Below are 25,387 nucleotides of genomic sequence, written 5' to 3'. Positions count from 1 at the left end.
TTATGGAAGAATTACATTAATATCATGTTATAACAGATTTTATCGATCAGTTTTAAAACGTTACACCAGATGCATCTTAGCCACGGTTGTTTCCTGGGATCATTTATTAGTTTTTTTGTCAAACAAAACATCATGTACAACCAAATTTTAGGCTTAAACAGCTAAATGTGATATCATCCTAATGTATACAGATGCTTGTGAGTCATTCTCAACTTTAATTTCCCTCTTTTACAAAATTATTCATTTTATAGCATTTTTATAGCTTTTAGGATGTAAAATGTATCTATTAAGGACAAAATTGGTGGCGCTATTTATTTACTGGAAATTACTCTTTCAAGCTTTTAATACAAATAATTCCTTTTGTTTGATAAAATATGTTTTATAAAATTTCCTTGTTGCTTGTTTCACCTATTCCAGCTGTTTTAATGGCTGTATTAATCACCTACCCCTTGCAAATAAAGAAATATGATTTAGGATAAATAGCGCCATCTATAGTTTGCATTTAGTTAATAATGAAGCCAATTCTATATACATCAAACAACCGTGTAGCCAAGCTGTAGCCGAATTGATCCACACACACAAAACATACATGCATGTAATTAAATCTGGGTAATTCAAAATACATTTCAGTAAAATTTTAAAAATACAATAATGACGATATTGGTATAATTGAACATAAATACCATCGTCGTTTTTACAATGTGCGTATCGTATTTCAAAAAAGAAGAAAAAACAACAACAACAAAGTTTTGACTTCCGCAAGTAAATCCAGAAGCAGCACGATTCAGCATACCCCTACAAAATCGGCGTCTTTTATCAAATTTGTCGTTGTATGAGCTGCGTTTTTGTCCCGCACTAAGCAAAATATAACGACATTCTGATAAAAGGTCCTGCATTGTAGTGGCATGGCTTGTCGTGCTATGTTAAATGTACACTGCTTTATATTTTCCTTAACATAGATGCCGACCACTTATCTCAGATGACATCAATTCCAAAGTTATATTCTCTTTGTAGCAGCGAGAAGAAAGAACGTAGGTAAAGAAATATTGATTAAAATAAACAGAATTAAAAAAGCACGATCAACAACTGCAGCTGCTTCACGCCATTCCCATGCAATGTCTTCATCCGCGTCTTTCACCTTTTTTCTTTCAGTTAAATAATCCACTAGTTTAACTAATTCCCCTACGTCTTTTTCGACTCTTATCGTCAATCTCGACCTATTGTCTGATCCTATCTCTAACATTTCAAGTGTGCCATCCATAATAAGTTCTTCTGTGCACGTATTTTGAGTGCAAGTGCAATCCTCGCTCACGCAACTGATAGATCCTTTTGGTGAATGAGCATGTGAATTTCCAGGGTGTGCATTGACATCATTGGAGTTCAACCGTGTAAAAGATTTAAGTCCTTTAAAGAGAAGACTGTCACGATTTGTGGGGCATCGGAACTTTCCGCTCTTTGGGCTTTCTTGTCGTAATTGCCACGGTTTAGGGTGCGACTCTTGTTTAAGTCGTCCAACACATCTGCCAAGTATATCAAAGACAAATCTTTTTAGCAGTGGTGGCATAGGAAAAGCATTGTGTTCTTTATGGTAGAGATGTAAAACCCACACTGACATGAGCACTGATAAAGCCACAATCGCAATCATCATGATGAAGTATTTACCTGCAAAATAAAGAATAAAAATAATTTATAGTCATGATACTGCAACACGTCTATGGCTATTGGTATTTAAAGGAAAACACGGTCCAGGTATACCGATTTGATGTTAAGTAAAGCAAGGCCAAGATGTGAAGACAAATCGATAATGTCAAGGCGAGAACATGTAAATCGATATTTATCGGAGTGCTTCTGTAGAATGGAAAGGGACTCAAAAAGGTATATAAGTGCAAGATCACTCAGGAACTTAAAATGTACAGAAGTACTGATATCCGTTAATACTTCACCATGATGATTGCGATCGTGGCTTTATCGGTGCTCATGTCAGTCTGGGATTTACAAAATGCCGCCAGCGCGAAAATATTTATCTTTGATATGTTTGTCGGACGATGTACAGAAGAGTCGCACCCGAAATCTGTGTATAGATATATGGTGTGTGGGGTGTGGCGTTGTATGTATGTGCATATGCGTAGGGGGGGGGGTTATATTATTAATTTGTGTGTGGGTGTGATCGTGATACTGCCGCTAGTATAATTTATTTGTGGTCAAGATCCAACTCTTAAGTACAGAACATGGGATACAACCATGTTCAATCTACATAATCAACATCATCAAATCACATAAGTTCATTATCTATTCATGCCATGATTCAGGAGAACCAACGCTGGCGATGCATTTTCAGTTGCATGGTTCTTATATATATATATATATTTGTCAACGTCATTATATCTCAGTCAGTAAAATTTAATGGTGTTGAAACACGACTTTGTGCATATATGATATATCTAAAGTACGGCATCATTCATGGCATTTGGCTTAATGATATTGGTGTAACTACAAGAAGTTAAAAGAATAGTACATAGGAATACTTTAAACAATCTTAATGGGATAAATTCTGCAAAATACACTTAAGGGGATCGGTGGTATTTTGTAGGCTGTGCAATAAATTGAAAGCCAGATAAGAGGGTAAAGTTTCCAAATTGGTTCGCTCTGGATGCGCTAAAATACTTTGCCCCCATACTCCAGCAAATATCAAATATTTTGGAACCCAATTTTCAAAGTGATCTAATATAAAGATGCGAGTGCAGCAGGAAGAATATTTTTCGTACTGTTTTTAGGACGTATAATATTGAAAAGGTCACACACAATAAATGTGTGCGCCAAATTCGCTTGAATGGGTGGCTCCATTGGAAATTTACACCCATTGGAGGATTAAGGTCATGTCTTCCATAGGGGCGTATGGCTTTCAACTGAAATAGCCCAATTATCATTAAATAAACGATGGAAAGAATCAAAATAGTACCAGATATAGAAGTATATATAACAGTAACAATCAGCTTATTCTTGATTTACATTTTTTGTTGAGCGGACACACAATAGATTTATAACCAATCAGTTTCCAAAACAGCAAAACGTGCTCTACTGCATGGTTAAAACCGGGGGTTAAAAATACATTGCTCATCGCTTGGGCGACTTAGCTTAAATTCTGCTTTTTTCTTAATGTGACAAATTTTCCCATTTGTGTATTACGCTCTAGAAGAAGTAAATCGTTTGATTGATGCCATAACTTACAAACACATACTAGTTTTATCTGATGGTGCATGCTGTACAATAATACAATAATTCACTGCACGTCTATGTAAAGAAGCGTCCAATGGTTCATAACAAGAAATCAAACAAATATCATCATTGCCTTAATTACCCACTTTCGTATTGTCTTATATTAAATGAAATCAGAATGAGCATTTTTAAAGCAGGAGTGTAGTCAGTCCTCTGATATGGTGGGTAAAATCTGAAATATGTCCAAAACAAAGTTCTGTTGAATATATAGGCCTACCACTTTTTCTAAGGACGAGTAATTCATATCGATAGGATTGTGGTATAATGCCAAATAGCGATTCGTTTGACTGTTAAATCATATCTCGCATGAATTATCTTAATGGACGCGCTATTATATATATGTTAAGGCGGCTAGGTAGGTCGGGTCATGACTAAAAATGAAACCTCTCAGTGAATGTTTTAATGTACCTCTCAATGAGCAAAAAGGGGTAATACCCCTCAATGAGACTTTTTTTGTTACATCTTGCCGAAAATAATCAAACTAATGAAAAGATTGTAAGATTTGTTGTTAATGTGTCAATTTGGCCCACTTAGCATTAAGAGTGAACATTTTCGCGCACTTTGCCCGCAAGTTTTCCTTGTTAAGTAAGTATGGGAGCTTCGAAATGTTTGCTATGCTACTGGCGCTTCTTTGATGTTAGGTATACTGACAACTGCATGCTTAATTATGTCATAAATTCGTAGTACACAGTGCAATGACTTTAAAATCTTCACCTTAAGTACCCAACTTATTTAATAGAACAAAACATTCTGACTCGCATTCTGTACTCCCCATGTCAACAATACTGATTATTGTGTGTAGAATCCCAACTCATTTAAGGTCACCAATCCTTGACATTCACATTCAAGGTCCTGACTTTATACGCTGCTGTTTTAATGGAAGTACCGAGTTATTGAAATGTAACAAATTAAAATATGGGAAAATTACATTAATATCATGTTTATAACAGAACGTATCGATCAATTTTAAAACATTACTCACAGCTGTATTAGAATTGATCTATACAATAGACAGTATGATAAACACTTGTAATATACCTGTGGTAAATCTGGGTAATTCAAATAGTTTTACTTTTTAGTAAGTTGTAAAAATATACATATTGATATAAGTGAACATACAATAATCTTTTATTTTTAACAATGTGCATATCATTTTGCCCCAAAATCCGCGAACCCGTCAGCAAATTTAGAAGCAGCACGACTTAGCATTATCATGCAAAAGCAGAGCCTTTTATTATTTTTGTCGTTGTATACTTTGTCTTGTCCGGTACAAGGCAGCATACCACGACATTCTGACAAAAGACGCTGCCATGTAGGGATATGGTATGTCTTGTCGTGCTAAGTTAGATATACATGTACATAATTCATTTTAACATAGAAAACGGTCATTTGTTCCATGACATCAATTCCAAAGTTATATTCTCTTCGTAGCAGCGAGAAGAAAGAACGTAGGTAATGTGATATTGATTACAATAAACAAAATCAATAGAGCACGATCTACAACTGCTGCCGCTTCACGCCACTCCCATGCCAGATCTTCGTCTGCGTCTTTCGACTTTTTTCTTTCAGTTAAATAATCCACTAGTTTAACTAGTTCCCCTACGTCTTTTTCAACTCGTATCGTAACACGTGATCTATTGTCTGATCCTATCTGCACCATTTCAAGTGTGCCATCCATAATAAGTTCTTCAGTACACGTATTTAAAGTGCAAGTGCAATCATCGCTCACGCATCTAATAGATCCGTTCGGTGAATGAGCATCTGCATGTCCATGAGAGTGTGCATTGAGGTCTTTGGAGTTCAACCGTGTAAAAGATTTAAGTCCTTTAAAGAGAATACTGTCACGATTTGTGGGGCATCGGAACTTTCCACTCTCTGAATTTTGTTGTCGTAATCGCCAAGGTTTTGGGTGCGACTCTTGTTTACATCGTCCAACACATTTGCCAAGTATATCAAAGACAAATCTTTTTAGCGCTGGCGGCATAGGATAAGCATTGTGTTCTTTATGGTAGAGGTGTAAAACCCAGACTGACATGAGCACCGAAATAACCACGATTGCTATCATCATGATGAAGTACTGACCTGTGACAGAAAGAAAACAAAAGTTTGATAGTCATGATCATGATAATAGTGTAATACTTCTATGGCTATTGGTATCTAAAGAAATATTAGAGCCAAGTATATCCAACTTGATGTAAGGAAAAAAAACGAGAAAAAGAAGTGAAAGGCAACAGTCTTAAGAGCTTCTTAAGAGAATACAGAAAACTACAGCGAAGCAAATACAAAACTGCAAGGTAGCTCTATTTTATGGAAACGCACATGATACGCATAACCTTGGATGTCCAAGATGCAATATTGAATGTTCAAGATGCAATCATAGACGTTCAAGATTGTGCAAGATACAATCTAGTACTTCCAAGAATCTCGCTATAGGTTTAAATCGACGAATCAAAAGTATCGTTGTTGATGTTAACTTTTTGTCTGCTCGGTCATTAAACTGCTTTTTATTTGTCATGTTATACAGCCTGTCTCAAAAAAAATTGTGCAAGTGAAAAGCGTCCTCTGTGGCAATTAAAAAATACCGTTGTAAAATAATGCTTACATCAACGTCAAGGGCATAGTCTTAGCTCTCAAATGCCGTTTAGTCTGTTCATTTGGCTTGTTTTAATCTCGAGATATGCTTACTTAACAACGAAAGGGTAAAATCACAATTGTGTCACTTTTAACAGGAAGAGGGCTGTACATGTAAATCAATGATTGCATCAAGTTTATCAAGAGTTCCTTCGTGAAGTCGAAAGAATGCATCAATTACACAACAATACAATTTTTTTTTAATGTTTTATCATGATAAAGGTATAATGATTCCCTTTTTCCACTTACGACAAATTAAACGATAAATAAATATTTCACATTCTGCTGTAAAATTAAATACATGTGCATGTCAATGATTTTACCATGGTAAATACTGTTCTTTTTGTCATTCAAGACATGTTAAAAGACAAACAAATATTATACACTTATAGGTTAATGAACTTTGACAAGTTCATGAAAGTTAACAAATTAATGAAATTCGACAACATAATGCACGCGTGCTGGTTTTGATGCGTCTAATGCACGAGCCACGAAGGGGGAGTGCATTAGACGCATCAACATCAGCTATCATTGATTTACATGTACAGCCATATTCCCTAGTAAAAGTGGCACAATTGTGATTTTACCCTTTCGTTCTTAACTAAACATATCTCGAGATTCAAAAGAGCAAATTGAACAGAATAAACGGTAGTTGAGAGTTAAGACTGTGCCCTTGACGTTGATGTAAGCATCATGTCACAACGGTATTTTCTAATCGCCAAAGAGGGCGCTTTTCACTTGCACAATTTTTTTTGAGACAGGCTGTATCTGCTTCGCTTTATGTGTCTGTACGCTTTCATGGTTTACGGTAAGTGTCTGTACGCTTTTATGGTTTGCGGACTGTTTGACTGATTAAGTTTGTCCTTTCTTTGCTTGAATATTCACCACATTATGTTGGTATGCCTGGCTCATCTCTCTGTTATAATATATTCTAGGTATCATCTTGAATATCACCTTTTGATTCGTCCATAGGATACACAATTTCCAAATCTTACTTAGTACTTTCTTAGTACGAAAATAACGGGTTCATATACATAAATACTTACATGTACATTAATGCTTAATATAGCGCTATTGTAAAATGTTTATCAATCCATACAACTATTTGTACAATCAAGTCAAAATACTTTGCTAAATCAACACATCCAATACAAGACAGAATAAAATATACAGAGAAAGAAATACGAAGTTCAATGTACTGCTAGAAAATACGAGTACTGTGGCTACTTCCCGGGGCTACTTTAGAACTCGTTTTGAATATTTCTGGTATTTCTTGTTAAATCAAGGCGATTTATTGTATATAGATTATAGGAATGCTTCTGATGAGAGAAGAAATTGACTATGGTGCAAGCCCGGTTGCAAGATCATTCAGGGACTTAACAATGTAAAAGTAATGATATCCGTTTGTCTACAGTGAAACGCGGATTAAAGGAACGCGTTGATTTGGCGCATCGAAAACAACTACACGTACCTACTCACGAGTGTTTTAATAAGGACTTCCTCAAACAGTGGGTCATAATTATTTTATTCTAAACGAAACCAAAATAATTCTGTTGTACTTACGAATATTACCTTCGCTGTACTGTTGTACTTACAAATTATTTTCTTTGTGTAGGTGTACGTGAATATCATGTATTTGGATGAATTGTATTCCAAGTATAACGTTATTACACCCTCACCCCCGCTATCCTGATTCCTTTTGCCAACTCCCAACCCTTTCACAAGACTGATAAACTAATAAATTTTGTTGCGTATTTCATCGATAAACTTGGGGGAAAATAAAATAATTTAGAACAGAAGTTGCGCAGCAGAACACAGTTCTATCTCCTACTAAATAATATAGAGTCTAGATACTCGTCTATGACATACACCACCATTGGACTCAAAATAAAAATCCGCCTTCGCTTTTAGAAATGCATGAAATAATAGGAAATATTGGAGGTATAAAGCAGGAATAAACATAGAAATAAGAAGCCAAAAAGCAATCCCATAATTATATTGGACTTTTAATCTCTTTATTCGGTTTAAGGGTCATGCAAGACATAGACAAATGTGCTAAATCCTCAGTCGACAAAAAATATAGGAGCGAAAATTGATTCCTGCCGGCAGGCGTCTAAGTAAGCAATTTTTCACAATAAGCTCTTAAGATTGAAGGAAAATATTATTATTTAATCCACAATATCTCTCGACAGCAATGAATATGACTTCAAATATTCAGTTCAGCTTCAATATAAGATCAGTAACTTTCTCTCTATTATCAAGTGAAGGCATATACAAAAATGATTCAATCCGCAATCAAAATATAGACTAAAATTTTTTTTATTACAATCAAGCGTCTAAGCCCGAACGTCTAAATATACCATTTTCACTTAATATTAAAGGCTTTTCCCTTAAGTAACTTAATCTGTGATCTCGCGTATTCGGATATCCAAGCCTTACATCAAAGCAAGTCTAGTTCCTGCAAGCTAAACTACATCCTTTTATCTAAAAAAAAGAAGAGTATTCTCAAAGCATGTGTAAGAAATGTTTTTAAACATAGTTGTTGCATAACAGCACACTAACCATCATCAAATTTTCAATTTACCATGTTTCATGTAACATTAACGTAAAATACACGGCTATATCTACTAGTTTTACACTTAACATATCGACGGTACACAGTGTATACACCATAAAATCCGTGAGCCTTTACTGAACTACAAAAGTATCTGTACAGATTAAATAGCTGCCATTTGACATCTTTGCCTGAACGAGTACTGTTAGTCCCTATGAATACATAATTACGTCTGTCTAAACACAACGTGAAGGACAAAATACGATTCCGAGAGCAACTTGTTTGAAGAATATGTTACTAATAAGGTAGTCGATCAGCCCTAATTTGGTAAACTGATCTATATCAAAGATAGACTTTTTACCTAATTTGAGCTGTACTGAGAATTATTGAAAAGCTTTAGTGTCCAGCTAACAAACATGTATCTTAAATTAAAGGTGTTTTTTTTTAAATCAAATTAGAGCTGAATATTTTGCAGCACATCCTTAACTACAATGCTAGCCATAAGTGTTGGGTTATGTAAATAAGACCCCCCATGAGCCAAGTCGGCATTAGAAGTTTGCAATGCATTGTGGGACAGTTTTTGCATTTTTAGGACACTTTGCCCTCTGACCTATCGGGAAAATTCAGAAAAATTGGTTTTTGTGTGTACAAAATATAATTAAAAAAGTTTTACTAGCATAAAAACAAATGAAAAAAACACCATGTTTATTATATATATTTTAATTATTTAAATACTTTTAATGATTAACATTATTACAATAATAAATAAATGAACAATATAATTAGAGCAATTTCCCCGATATGTCAGAGGTAAAAGTGTCCCAAAAATGCTCTCAAAAACTGGAAGTGGGCGATTGGGCTTATTCCCCCTGTCAATGTTGAATCCTGCTTTTCTGGTCACGCACGCCTAGTGGCACCCAATATTGATTGGTGGGAGGATTGGGGTGTTAGGAAAATGTATAGGCTTGACACCAACGAAACCGTCATCACATTACAAATAACGGAATCAAGGCCTTAATTAAGTATACGTTTTCCATAAGTGTCCTAACATATGCTGATGTGTGATAAGCTGTACATTCTAAAAAGAACGAGGCAATAAAAGGACATTTCTGCCACCAACCCCGCATATTTCTCCAATAAAGCAGCTATCAACTTCTGGCAGGTAGAGGCGCATCAATGTTGCTCTTACATGGGCTTCTAGACAAGACCTATACCATCTAATCGGGCACGTTTCCGTTTTAGCTTTCAAATAAATCTACTTCTAACTTTTTCAAACAAAATTTACGGTTGTATTTGATGAAGATCTTATGCGACAATCGAAATGAAAGCTGAAACTACCAACCAACAAATAGGAGAAGTGGTCTTGGCTTATGGCGGTATGGATTAAGCCGCTTCTTATCGCTCACTTTATACAAGTAGGGAAACACAAGTTCAGTGTTTGACCTATATTTTTACGTGGACAATGTTTGAACGTTCTCAACTGAACAAGCAGTCTTGGTGCTGGTATCTCGTTAAGTAAGTGTAACAAAAGGGAATTCACATTGGAATTAAATGGCTATTTCGGTATGGTAATTCGTAGGGATGTGAGAAAGGTGTTGTGGAACCACGAGCGCATGAATCAGGACATTTGAGCCCGATGTCCTAAAATGAAAAGGTACTTGAAGACGATTTAGTGTAATCCATCCCTGGTCTTGTGTTTGCACCTTCTCGTCCCCTTCATTGTTACGTTAATGCTCTGCATGCTAGCCATGCGCTTCAACGGTAAAAGTTGAAGTTTTGAGATATTTTCTCCAAAATACCAAGAGCTATCTTAAGAACTACCGAACCAATACTAGGCTTGTTTGTACACATTTGAATGCATTTTTCATGCTGATTCTAAATATGGTCATGAAAATTTACATTTCTGAAATGTTTGAATTTTGAATTTTTTTTAAACATGTCGTCTGCAGTCGACACCCGCGTGAAGACAGGAATATTGCACAAGTTACGGGTTTAGCTACAAATAGGTAAGGAAGTCGACATCCACCAAAACCAAAACGGAGTATGAAACTCCTAAACCTATAAATCCAATAATAAAAAGTGCAATTTGAAAGTCTTTCTTGTGCCTTCTTTTCGGATTAATATAATTATAATCTTCTCAACTGTGCATTGCTCAATATTCGATGTCATATTATTACCCAAGTTTGAAGCTTACCAGCATTCTCAATGTATCGACTATATTTGACTCGAAACAGTTCAAACGGTTAAATTTCCGCCTGTTAATGCATACAAAAACCCAATTTAGAAAAGTGCAACTTTTGTTCATACATGTAATTTCATAAATGGCTACCGTATATGAATTTTCACTGAACCATAAAACATGTTTGAAATGTATAAACATTAAATCAAAAATATTTGATAACAAATATAGAAACATTTGTTTTTGAGTAATTTGCTTTAAGTGAAAGAGGTCTGAAACAGAAAGTGATGCCTAAAAAGTCTATGTAGAAAGGTGCTACCATTTTTGGCCGAAAAGGTCATAAACCTGATAAATGGCTGTATTTCTCAATGATAAAGAAACCTACTCACTTGATGCATATAACTAATAAGTCTCCTGGTGTATGTTCCAAACTTTAAAACAAGATAGTTGATCAAGTAATTCTTGGATTATACCAAAATGTCTTGGGGTTACTTTTTTGGGACCGTTATACATTCCCTTATTTATGCACTCCTAGACAGTTAATCAGATGGCTTAATAGTTCGACGCGACAAAGAAGCACCAAAGAGGATACCTAAAGCCGTAAAAAACATGCAGTCTGATGCCAAAGCAGAGAGTCATAATTCTTAATGGTTGGACTAGACAGAGCAATCCGTGGCAATTGTATGATATTTGTTTTGCATTTTTTTCTTTAGTCATCAGGAAGCTAACTTAGTTAAATCTATGAAAAGGTATTGGTTTTCACAATTCTATGAAAAGGTATTGGTTTTCATCTTCAAACAAAAGCCTAGTTGTAAATGCCCTGATCAGTTAGGACGCTGGACAACTGATTGTTATTGTTCTGCAAGGCTCACTCAGTCATTTAATAAGGCAATACAAACGATCGAATTTGGTATTCAAATGAACAAAATTTTGAGTTACACCTTTTCAATGTAAAATTTTTTTTCTCGGCCAAATGAAAAGCAATAATTTTCATTTTTTCAGTAAATGTCAGGAAAAACTGTAATGCTTGATACTGTATTTTTTTTTCAAATCTTAGTGTTAATATAATATTACATACCGGTACCTTATAATATTTATATAGCACGGCTATAGCTATACATTTAGAAAGTAGGTCCTATAGCGCTAAATTATGACAAATAGGCCTACACAAACCCGAACGCAAGTCTGAAGGGTGTAATGAAAATGCCAACCCGCGATGGGGGGGGTCATTCAAAATTCACCTGGAGATAGGAGGGACAGAAAATTAAAATCCCTCTAATAACACGCGAATTTTTCTAGGTTTGGACAGTGGATTTTCCCATGGACCTCATCCTAGGTAAATAAATAAACAAACAAACAGACAAAATGGTTTTCATAATCCATGGAATCCATAGCCCCTATAAATTGAAATTGCAGGCTATCACGGGAGCAAATTTCCAAAATCCACCTCATTTACCAGAATTGGGGATTTGGGCTACCAAATCGCTGGTCAGGCAATCCTGGTTTTCAATGGAAAAGGGACCTGGGTTGACAACAATTGAAATATCGATTATTTCTCCTGGTTGCTCTCGAGGTAAAGTACTAAGTTTGACATTTTCGGAGCACGAAGGGAAAAGGGTAAAATAAAAACGGAAATTCTGACAAAACTATAATATATAGACCCACACGATGTGCTTTACAGAGGTGGGAAATATCTTTCTTTAGCAAACTATATTAGTTTGAGACGCTAAAAATGAATTCTGTAAAAAGCTCACGGGCAAACTAAAGGCCTATAAAAATCAAAAAAATCACACTAAAAGACACAATTTGATGCTTAATTTTAACACCAAGAATTTTAAAAAAAAAAATGTTCATCCAAGCACTATGTTTTTATTTGACATTACTGAAGAAAAAAAAAATTTTGCTTTATATTTGACCGAGAAAATAAATTTCATAGCAAAAAGGTGTATCTCGGAATTGTGTTGATTTTAACATGTATCGATCGACTTTTAGCGCGACTAAGCAGAACAAAAGATCGGTTGTCCTGCGTTTAGACTGTGATTACACCAAGATATTCTTGTTGTGGTTTCCAACGTACCGTTGGCACTGATATGAAAAACCGCGTGAATATATCACATTGATTACGAGACACATATAAACTTTTTTAGCTTTTAACCGTGTAATTTTGAAATGTTGCATACATCCTGTGGTTATATATTGAATTTATTAAGAGATAGAAATTAGTTTTAATTTTGAAATTAGTGTGTAATCAATATTTGTATCAACAATTGAAAACATAATGAGACTGAATGCAATTGAAATAAAACAATGAAATACAAGAAAAAGTAACTGCAATGGCAAATAGAAGTGGAGAAAGAGGAGGATAAAAATAATATAAAATTAAAGCCATATTATAACATTTGCCGAGGAGGACGCCCTCAATATTTTTCTTTTTTACGCGATTGTATTGTGCTTCATTAAACCAACATACCCTGCAAAAATATAGACTCTAGGTGCTGTAGTTTTGTCAAAATCTGAGATTTTGAATAAAACGCAGGAACCGTCGTTTTATTATTACGATGGAATTATTAGTCGAACGCATACACGATGTTCATAACACAGTACATACTCGGCGTGCGAGACGGTGATATACAAAGCAAATGATCATACCATAACACGACCGAAGGAGTGATACGTATTAGCGACATCGGCGCTGGTAGTACATCCCAATTTTCTTCGCTTTGCCTTAGTTGTTCGGCTCAAAAATGAAAGGGGATATATCTGACAGTAAAAGCTAACATTTTATTGCAAAGACATGCTAATCTATTTGGTATGAAAATGTTATAATATGGCTTTAAGTAGAAGAAAGAAGAAGCAGAAATTATAAGAATGAGGTAAACAGCGTGAATTCGTCATGGTCCCTGATATGATTCAATGCAAGCGTTCGATCACAAGTTTAAAAGACTTATAAGAGTATATAACATTCAATTGGTATTCCTAGAAAACATGTGGTAGTCTGGTGTTTGAATGTTTCAGTCTAGGCGAGCTTGTATATAATTCGCGTTAGTTTATCAAATAAACCTGACGTGTAATTTGTATAATACCTTTCACAAGTTTGCTGATAAATACAATGTTTTTCCTTGACATTTAAATATGTTTAGGCAGAGTCAAGGTTGCCATTTGATAGCATTGCAAAGTTGAACAAAATACAATCACCTGTTTATCCATTGCTGTAAGCTCCAGTACACTAGAATTTAAAAGAATTATACATTGAACGATTCTTTGACAGATTATAAACGTCATTACATTGAATGTGGTTGGTAGAATCTGAGTGAGATTGGATCTTTTTACTGCGAATTTGACTGCACAATTTATTGGTTTATACACAGGCGATGACGTCATAGAGAAAAGTTTTCAATATAACGTTATATTATTGATTTTGATGACGTAAGTTACCAGTTTTAACCTTCCCAAGGTCGTAAAACTCGTAACTATCTTTACAGTGAACTGAAAAGTGGAAAAAGCAAATTGGTATCAATTTATCTATTTGTTGTTATCTGTATTACTCTCGGTATCAGAAAACTACAGCGAAAGGTTTTATTTAATAAAATATAATATTTAACTGCGTTGTTAAATAAGATTAACCACAGTCTCTATCCGTATGTTTGATCAGCCAGTTTTTAGAAACAAGGTTAAGGGCAAAAGCCTACATTTGTAATATATTTCCCCCCTTGAATAATCAAATTTAGACTTGATATTTTGACTTTGACTAAAGATTTTGGATGCGTAGATTATTTACGACAAAGACATAGAGAAAAGTCACCTAGAATTTACTCCAATTTGCATTATATTGACAAAAGGTTTAAAAAAAGCCCTTTTAGTTTCAGTAGGTTTTTACTGAAGAGTTAGTTTACGGTCTTATATCTTGAAACATTCGTATTTTATTACTTCGGAATAATAGAGAATAACTTTTTAAATGGCCCAACCGGAAAGGGGAAAAGCACATTGGTGTCTTCTTCTAATCCGTATGAATAAAGAGCAAATGAAATACTACCCATTACCTATATAACATCGCTATTTTAGGAAACTGAAAAACAACACTTTTTATAACTAATAAAAATAGAGAACTTGACTTTTAAAACATACGCTGAGTTGAAATAGTCTTTTGTAATTCGAATTCGAAACCTAAAGGAATTTACAAAGGATAGTATCATATAACTTCTATCAAATATCCTGTACGCCTACATAAGTGCTAATTTAGACCATAGAAAGAATTTACAACATCTTTATTCCAAAATGGGAAAACCCCTTTTCTTTCTATGTTTATTGTTTAACAATATATTTAATCAGTCTTGTGATTGAGATATGCCATTGTTAACCTAGATAAATACTTCAACCAAGTATCCTGCCAATAATTTGAATTGTGTTTTTCTATGAGCTCGCGAGTCATTTCGGCGACCAATCGCTCGTAGCTTAAGTTTGAACTCTGAATTGGGGTAGGATATAGAGGAAAAACTAAAAATAACAACAACATCACCCTATAAACTGCAGATATTGTATAAAAAGCGGGATTTGTAACCGCCCGTTTCCAGGGATTATGGACAAGAGTGCCAATATCAATATCGCTTATTATTATTTATATCGGGCTTTTGAGCGATACAATAACACTGTATATTGTACAATATTTGCAAAATACCCGGATGCAATACAATTTTTTTTAAATATTGTACGCGTATCTCGTACGCGTCGCGCGTTACCAGGGTGACAGCACCAACACGCCTCATGATACAACGTAACAGCACAACAATACAGACACCGTAACGACTCACAGGAGATTTCGTAATGTATAAACAAGTAAAATCACAAACTTAATTCGCGGCAATTCTGGATGATGATGATAACCTTAGGAAATAATAATCCACATCTACAAATAAACCTATAAATAATTATTCCGAAATTGTCTTTGGAGAGTAAAGAGCAAAAAAAAAAAAAGAAGAAAAGAAGAAAAAAAGAAGGTCAAAAGGTAAGCTTAAATTACAATACACATTGGTTAAACCCGGTGGCTAGGTAAGCTTACATTTTTTTTACCGCATAGCAAACGCTTGATATAAATAATAATAATAATATTGAATGGCTTATTTTCGTGTGATACAAGAATATATTGCACTCGATAGAAAAATATATTCTTGTATCACACTCAAAGCCATTGAATATTATATAAATATTGTTTGTGAGGCATAATGAAAGAAAATTCAGCTGAAAGTCTCTTCATTAGGGAAAAATGTGACAGAATTGGTATTTTCCCGTGTTTGTTTTTTCATTCAGAAGGCTTGTATTATGCTAGGATTGGGTGGTTTCACACGGAATGCGATATCTGCATCAATGTGGACTCTTCAGATGCGGATCAATAAACTACTTCTCTTGTGCGCGCAGATGACGTAACGATATGAACGCCCTACAAATTGCACCCTAAGATCCAACTGTAGATTAATGCTTCAAATGGTCATAAAACTATACATTGGGGACATTTTCAAGAGAATGCAATACGTTTTGAAGAAACTGGCCTTTTGATAAATATAAAAACCGATGAGTGCCAATAACTATGATACAACCTGCTGTAAAACATTTGTATTAAAATACTTTTAAGCTGAATTTATACTCGATCGCTTTTGCAGAAAAGCGATTCTCACGCATGCTCAGTGTTCACTTCTGTTTTAAGAGCGTCAAGCCAATCAATCGATACAAATTGCTGAGGCAAAAACGACATCGCTTTTGCGAGTTGAAAAATCTCAACTTCCGAGCGTGTCAAGTGATACATGAACGCATCAACCAATCATTTCTTACAAACTGGATCATTATTTTGCGAATTAAATTACCTTTCTCGGTCAATAACTTTCGGTGATGAATTAATTCAAAGCAATAATTATTAACAGCAATGGATGTTCTAAAAACGTATTTTGTAGCCTTTTGAATATTTTAATTGTCGTCTGCAATCGTGATCGCTGTGATTTAGTATAAATGCAAAGGCAACGAGCGATGCATCGCAATATTCGGCGATCGAGTATAAATTCAGCTTTACGCTTGTTACCTATTATCGGAAAGGTCCCGTCGGATGCCGGTGGTATCGTCGATATTACAAGTTGATTGAAAACAATCAATGATAACATAGTCGTTATTGATAAGTTCATCTTTTCTCCCGATTCGGGAGGCAAGTAGAAGACAAAAATCGATAATATCGATATAAGCACATAAGGTAAAATAATATTGTAAATATAAAATTCTGGCATTCGTGATATTACTATAGTATATTCCACGTCCGTAAAAGGGTGCGGACAACATGAGTAATTCACCACATGGGGTTCGATAATCATATCGTCCAACTCCCATTCACCATTTTTCACATAGTTTCCTAATTCGGCAATGGTGACGCTTGCTGTTATATTTACTCCTGTTTCGTCGTACGACCAAGAACCAAATTTAAATCCACATCTTTGAGTATCAAACGGGTAGTATGTAAGATCCACTTTGCAATAGCTGATAAAAATATACGGAGTATTATATCGGACAACACCGTTATTTGTAACTGTACATGAAAGTCCTAGATTGCCGCTCAACGGTTCCTCATCGACACTGTAAAAGATTAAGAAACAAGAAAAAAAAAGACATTAGACTAAATAATAGGAATTGAAGATTGGGCCTTTTCAAGATGTCGATCTTGCATAACAATGATTTTGATTTCTGGTGTTGATTTCTCTATTGTTAAGTCCCAGATTTGATTGATATGTTCAGAAAGTTCGAAAACTACCTTTGTTCTGATGAGAAGCTAAAAAGCATGACCACCCAGAAACTAAAATTAATACGAAATAAAACCGCGATGCTCAAACATGACAATCTCGCATTTAATGAGGCTGGAAAATCGAAAACTTGAAAAGTTCCATTGTCTCTGAATTCATTTGCTCCACTTAAGAGTGTTATGAAAGAAGTACGAGAGGCGGTCAGTAAGTAATGAAAGTTTGTGTGATCATAGAGAAATGCCTTGAAAATAATCAATATATGGGGTCACAAGACAACTTTCATTACTTTCTGACCGCCCCTAGTACACATCCTTTCGTATTACATGAAGATGAGGACTGGAATTACCGCAAATGTTCTTGTAAACGCACCTTGGGCGATCAATATTTTTTCCCAATAAAGAAGATCATTCAGTTGAGCTTGATTGTACAATTCCTAGGGAACCATACACACATATTTTCACCCTTTTAGGGACAATATGAACAATGTTTCTGCTACTTTCTTTAGCATTAGACATGTTAGATAAACCTATACCTATACCTGTTTTTGCATATTTCATGCTATGAAATGTTATTCACCTTTGTCACACCGTTTCTCGTCAAATATTTATGTTATAAAACACTTGCATAGCACAGGTGTTGGCCCTGATCATTTGTTCGTATATCCGCCATTTTGGATTTTTGCCATTTTGTGCATTTTGAAACCAAAGACCAATTTTTTCTTCATTTTTTAAAGTCCCCAATTAATCTGTATGCAATTACCTATTATGTGAGACATGTTAATGGCTTGGCTTCGATTTAGTTTTCTTCTTCTGACAATTTTCACTTTACGGCCGCCATCTTGGATTTTATGCTGAATTTTCATAAATTTTCAAGTTTTACTGGATTTTTAAGCCGAAGACCAATTTTTTCTTCAAATTTTAAAGTCGCCAAGTAATCCTTGTACAATTATCGTTCATATAGTACATGCAAATTGGTTGGCTTCGACTTAGTTATCTTTTTTTGAACTTTTTTGAACAAGTGATCGAGCGGTCTATGTACATCAACCCCTGTGATAGATAAGTTAATGGGTATTTAGTACATCTATCTAATATAATTTTATATGAAATGCACACTCTGTCAGTTGGGATTATGAGTCACGCCCATACCCACTGGCAACAGCAATTTGTCCATTTCAAAAAGTGTACTTAATTGCTACTATTGTAGTGGCACTTCCTGTTTAAACCAAAGGGATTATGTTTCTAAAGCAGTCTTTTTTTTATATTATATTTTGAAGTTTCATTGATCAACCTCGTAAAAGCTATAGTGCAAATATGTTATTGTAATGGCAATGTGAATGGTATCTGTGTAAATTGCTCCTTTGTGTGTAATGTGTATTTTACGAAAGGAACAGATTCAGTTGCCAATTGACCATACAATATCGTATGAAAAGGGTCAATGCCCGACATGTCACGATTGTGATATATATATTTTATAATGTGCATAAATAAAAGAACACAATTACAAAAAAGGGTTGCATATTGTCAGATGAAATTGGCACATGTCATTGACTTCATCCTCATAAAAAGACCAATATCTGTGTCTATCATTCAATCACCAGCTATAAGCAATGTGCGATCCAGTTAGGAGAGACATTTAATTAAGCCAATAATCTGATTGATTGGTAAAGAAGCAGGGAACAACAAGTTCTATCCACATAAGTTAGTAAGTCATATTTTCAGAACTGCTGTTTTTTCTTCCTTCTTGGTCAATTTGTTCACATGAAAATAAACTAACACCCGGGACTAACACTTACCCTTTACATTAAGATATTTTCAAACAATTTAAATATTTTTATGCTTTTGTAGAGATAACAGTATAATAAATCGTTCACATAATGATGAATGATAACGCAAATTAATGTCTTGGAAATTTTCGTTCCCATTATCGGACACGTCATATCCAAATATACCTTTTTATAGCCGGGAAAGCTACTTGCATTCAGACCATGTATTTGTGTCAAGCCATGTTCAGGAAGACTAGGGCACCACATCCAATTTGGTCCTCTAGACCTATCGGTGCCCGGTTAGGTACCGATGATTCTTAACATCACTCCATGGAGATGTAGTAAATTGTATCAAGCATAATATTGAACAGTTGCATAGTGTTATTGGCTTTTTTTATTTAAATAAAAAACGAATGCACTGTACAAATGTTCATGGTGCGATAAAAAGTGCCATCGGTACCTCTTCGGGCACCGATAGCGCTATGACCAAAAAGATGTTGTGCCTATGGAACAATGGGGAAATCCCCGTATTATTCATCGACAATCATAACAATTCAAAATAATAGAAAACTCGATTCAATTCCTATTTTATCGCGATAACACCTGATCCAGGTGACATTTCCAGGACATTATGTAAGATCAAAGGGGAAACGTGTGTGATATTACAGGTAATCATTACGGATAACTGTAAACATCAAGTCAGTACGGAACAACTTGACTTTTACTTAAAACTCAACTTGAACAAACTAAGGATGTTTTTTGTAACTCTTATTTTTCCACTGTCGTGGACATGGTTCAGACATAGATAGTTATTTCAACAACAATGTAAACTCTGATGAGCATGCTTCCGTGTTTTCAGGCATGATGGTAAAGAATAAGGAGATATTACACGCAGGAGTTGAAGGATAAGAAGGAGCAGCAGGTGAACGGGTCAAGCCATTTTTGTGTCTATGTTGCACTTAACGTGTCTCACGTGGCTTTGCATACAAAACCACAAGGCTTGACAAAGAGATGAAAACAACAATAATTATCCATATTGATGCTTTGATCCATGAAAACAAGTTCTCGGAAATAATATTTTAAGATAGATGCGGTTATTACACTTTCTATAAAACTTTATAAAGTCTGTTTAGGAAAAATCTGAATGCGTTAAGCCTGACTTTGTTATTATCGAAATTAACCGTTTCGTTTCCCCATCATTGCTCATGAAAATATTCCATTTGTTGATATATCTCTAAAGCATTTTTGGCTTGGTTAGAGGAGTATATTCAGTGGCGGCACCAGGATTTTTTGGAGGGGGTATGGGGCACGGGGGAAGTGAATTTCAGGAAGGTCAGGGAGGGGCAAAATCAACCAATTTTGCACAAAAATGCCGCAAAAAATGAAAATTCTTGTAATGGTTGGGATTTTGCCTTAAAAGTGTCGGGGTGGGGGCAAGTAAAGTGACCGTGACCCCCGTACCGCCACAATATTTGTACGGACACTTGTACCTACATTGCTATTTTTACTTAAAGATATCCTACCTGGTGATTCACTGATAGTTCCTTTGATGTTGGGGATAACGACTGCTTAGTGCCAGAAGTGGGTAATTACAATACCTGCGCTGTGAACATTTAGCAATTTACACAAGTATATTGTACTCATCTACACATGGCAGCTATTGTACCCACTTCTGGCACTGAACAGTCGATATGTTACATTATGAGTTTGTTAGAAATGGAGTAAAGACATTTTCAAAACGTGAGTCAATCATCCTCATAAAATCTTATGTCCCTTCAAAACACGATCCCAAAACGATACTTTTAAAATAACATTAAATATTTTAAAAGGAATGACAAGTTCATTTACCTCTGTATTTTCTGATAAAAAGATTGGTGGATTTAATCGCAGGGTATTGTTTTACAACCCGTTTCATTCTTTGTATAATAATATGTTATCTTAGTCATGTTAGTTGCTAGCCATATGAGCGATTCAGAATAAGTATCGCAAAAAAGACAACTGTTTTGTGTTTTAAAAACAATCAGAAAAAAGAATAAGTAATTAAGCAATGAAATAAAAAAGACACTCTAAAATTGTATTCCCGTTTGTTAAATCGTGTCTTGTTAATAATTTATGTCATAAAATACTTGCATTGATAGGGGTATTCAGTTCATCTGTGTAGTATTATTTGATCTGAAATGTCCATTTTGGCCGTTGGGATTATGCGTCACACCCATACCCACTGGCAACAGCTATTTGTCCATTTCAAAATATGTACTTTAAAATTGTTATGATTGTAGTGGTACTTCCCTGTTTAAACCAACGGAGATGATGTTTCTAAAGCAGTCTTGGCTTTTCCTGTTTTGTAGTGTATGCTATCTGTGTAAATTGCTCCTTTGTGTGTATTTCACGAGGAACAGAGTCGGTTCTATACTGTGACTGACCATTTTAATTGTAGTACAGCTTAAAAAGGGTCAATGCCCGACATGTCACGATTGTGATATATATTTCATAATTTATAAATAAAAGAACAACATAACAAAAATAGGGTTACAGATAGTCACCAGATGAAATTGGCGCATGTCATTGACATCATCCTCATAAAAAGACTAATATCTGTGTCTATCATTCAATCGATAGCTAGCAATGCGCGATCTTAGTAGTATTAATATTTATTTAAACCAATACTCTGGACTGCAGGTAGTTCTCGACACAAATCAAACAATGTATCTCATTGGTTAGTAAAGACTAGCTTGTTGCTTAACGATGGAAGTATGAATTCACGCATCTTGTATGACAAGTACATACTCATTTCCTATTGTCAAATGCAAATAATATTGTGACGGTTTGTGACAAGTTGAATGTGAAGTACAGAACTAATATCAATATTTTAGAGATAGGGAAGTCGCACTTGTAAAACTACATGGATTACAAAACCACCCTAGTACACCTTGTATTGCAAAATCCGTAAATACAAACTATTCCCATTAAAAGTACTACCGTATATCAGTGCCCTCGCAAAATCAGGCAATCGAAAATAATGCATTTATTTTAAAAGGTATAGATGTGCTAACAGTCTAATATAGACTGCGGAACTCAGTCTTCAATGATAGTCAGTCATTTATCTATTGGTCGTTATATGACTATCATTTGAAGACTGAGTTCTTAAGATACATCCTCTGAGTAGCTTCACATTATTGGGGCAGAGGTTATCTTTTGAATTCTTTCATGACCACTGAAGCCTGTCAAGGACACTCGGCGCTAATTGAAAGACCATGTCACTCTCCACAACAGAACGCCAACAATGTGGTGTCTTCCGCTCCCAAGAATATGTACATAAAGGCCTGTGCCTGAGTCATAAATAACAAATTGCTCACATAATGCCGAATCATAACACAAATTAATGCCTTAGTTTTTTTGTTGCTTATGTAACAATTTTGTTGTATCTTATAGACGAATCCAACGAGCCAAGTCATGGTCAGGATTTGGTCGGCCATGACGTGTCCTCGCATGCACCAAACTGGTGTAGTGACTGCCCAATTGGGTGGATTAAAGCCGCTTAAAATTCGATGTTAGATTCTTTTGTGTTGTACACTGTCATTATTCTTTTGTCTACGTGTAACACAGGTGACACAGGTAACACAGGCCGCATCATTTCACATTTTAGGTGAGATGGAGCCGACGGGGACCCAACTTTGGCAGCCATTGAGGAGTAGGGATGCGTGAAATTGGATTCGTCTATACTCCGTGACCTTGTCATTAAAATGACTTTATTCAGATGTAGCCACATTATTTAACTAAAAAGTGTTAAAAACTCTTAAAAGTAAAATGTATTTGGAGTTAAATTCAAAAGCTACTTGTATTTAGACCATGTATTTGTGTCAAGTCATGTTCGGGAAGACTAGCAAATAAATAGGGAAATCCCCATATTATTCACTGACAACTACACGCATGCGGTAGAATTCAAAATTGGACAAACAGTAATTCAAATCCTATTGTATTGCGATAACACCTGATCCAGGTGACATTTCCAGGATATTATGTGAGTACAAAGAGCTAAACGTGTGTGATACTACAGATAACAGTTACGGATAACTGTAAACATCGAGTCATTGCGGAATGACAACGACTGCTCAGTGCCAGAAGTGGGTAAGTGCAATTGCTGCCACGTGAACATTTGGTAATTTAAACATAGTACTAGTATATTGTACTCATCTACACATGGCAGCTACGCATTTCTGGCATTGAGCAATCGACAAAATCTGCTTTGCGACGTTTATTTTCGTATCTTTTCATTGTCTTCAACATGGCTTGGACAAATTGAGGTTAGTCAATAACAATGAATGCAAATTCTAATTATTAGCATGTTTCATGAGTCGTTTTGGTTAAAAACGATAATGTTGGTAAAGATAAAGAAAGTGAAGGAGGAGAAGGAGAAGCAAAGGAGACGAAGAAGGGGAGGAAAAAGAGGATGGGAAAAGCATGTGATCGGAGTAAGCCCTCTTTATTTCTTTGTTACGGTATATGTAAACATCTCAAAAAGGTAATTAACGCCCTTAAATAATGGCTATTATTCAAAAACGAGCTATTGTATTACAAATCCGTAAAATGCGTGGGAAGCAGAATGTACTTCTGCGCATTTTGACACCTCATTTAATACGATAACTCAGAAAACAATAAAACACCGGTCAATTTAATGTAGTGAGGTCCAGATTTGAAAGTTACACTTACAACAATACATAAACATTCAGATATCATTACACAGATTACCTTTCATTTTACTGAATACAAATCAATAGAATTTACTGCAACTTTCAAATCTTGGGTTACATTAATTTAAATGTACGCTGCGACATCAATATTTAGACAATTGCTACATATGAGGTGTCAAAATGCGCAGAAATAAATTCGGCTTCCAACGCATTTTACAGATTTGTAAGACAATAGCCCGTTTTTGAATAATGGCCATTATTTAAGGGGGGGGGGGGGTAATTATATTTTGAGATGTTTACTTATTGCGCCTCAAGCAGCATAAAAAGCAATTAACAATAAGGTTCTCCATATGGCTGAAATGAAATAATACAATTGACCCATGAAGAACATTTTCTCAGAAATAATTGTATGATGAATGCGGTTATTAAACTTTTTTAATTTGATTAGGCCGAGTTTGAATGATGTGATTACCTTATTATCATATCTGTTTCTTTTATTCCTATTTGCTCATTAAATTATTGCTTTTAAACATATTCATTACCTTGTCGGCCCTTTTAATATCTCACCTGTAGTAGAGTAGATAGTTTGTTATAGATTCAATTAAAGCAAATTAAATTTACATTTAACATAATGAAATATCATGTTGGGCTTGCTTCTTTTAGAAGAAAGTAGCAATGCAAAATGAAAATCGCGCCACCTATTTCTGGCGACATTGACTTGTCAGAAGAATTGAGTTGAAAATGAAAGCAAACATCAAATATAAGTACTGCCAACTCAACATTATCAAGTGAATAGTCTTTACATTCTCAGCCATTTTGTCGAAGAAATGTGTTCAAGTAAAATACAGTCTGAAGTTGGGCATATTCAATTTTTAACATGATTGTATAAAGCATTTACAAAGCTACATCTTACAGATAACCCTATTAAAATTGAACATATGTTCAAAAGATATGAGCAGTTGAAGTGCTTCCAAAACAATATACAACAAAAGAAATTATTGTCTTTGTTTAGCTATAATCTGAAAATCAATAAATAAATGTTTTCAGATCCATATTTCATTAATATAGTCCATATTTATGTCTTGCATTTATGTTTCTCATCTTTGTATTTGGTTATTTGCTATTGTATTTTGCATTTGCTGAATAAAAGTGAATATAAAACTTTAATTAGACATTAATTTCATAATATCAATTTCATCCATAAACGTTTGTTCTTCACTCAAAATACTATAAGGACATTAGCGCTTTAGATTTTAGATACATTTTAGATAACCGTTCTAGTGATCTGAATCTCAGCAGTTTGCAAGTGGTCAAACATGTAACCCCAGTTACCCAGATCAAGACCTAGATGTGACAATATTCGATACCTACAATGATAATACCAATGACCTAGTAGTAGCATGGAACCACCTTAGGATGCTTTGAATCACAGCATGATCATACGTACATCCTTACAGAAAAACATCGTTTTGTTTATTTCCAAGAAAGCACCGGCCCTGTCCTGGATTGTTTCTACTACTT

The 25,387-nt window shown here is 35.0% G+C and overlaps 1 protein-coding gene across 2 annotated transcripts in view; it reads right to left on the bottom strand.

The window, feature by feature from the left end:
* Positions 1 to 310: 310 nt before the first annotated feature.
* The window catches only part of LOC140171575 (neuronal acetylcholine receptor subunit alpha-3-like), a 363,639-nt gene continuing 338,562 nt past the window's right edge, over positions 311 to 25,387 (bottom strand). The window contains exons 5-6 of one of the 2 annotated variants that reach the window (XM_072194851.1): positions 16,708 to 17,249; positions 311 to 1,662 (exon numbers count right to left, since the gene is read on the bottom strand). In XM_072194851.1, the coding sequence (XP_072050952.1) occupies positions 998 to 1,662; positions 16,708 to 17,249 (1,207 nt within the window). In that variant the 3' untranslated portion in view covers positions 311 to 997. Of the gene's footprint in view, positions 1,663 to 4,629; positions 5,359 to 16,707; positions 17,250 to 25,387 lie in introns of those variants that run through there. The other variant, XM_072194850.1, reaches the window with a different exon arrangement.

This window comes from Amphiura filiformis, chromosome 15, assembly GCF_039555335.1.
Source record: "Amphiura filiformis chromosome 15, Afil_fr2py, whole genome shotgun sequence".
Classification (NCBI taxonomy): domain Eukaryota; kingdom Metazoa; phylum Echinodermata; class Ophiuroidea; order Amphilepidida; family Amphiuridae; genus Amphiura; species Amphiura filiformis.
The sequence above is the reverse complement of the archived record's forward strand: the minus strand, read 5'-3'. Positions and strand labels throughout refer to the sequence as shown.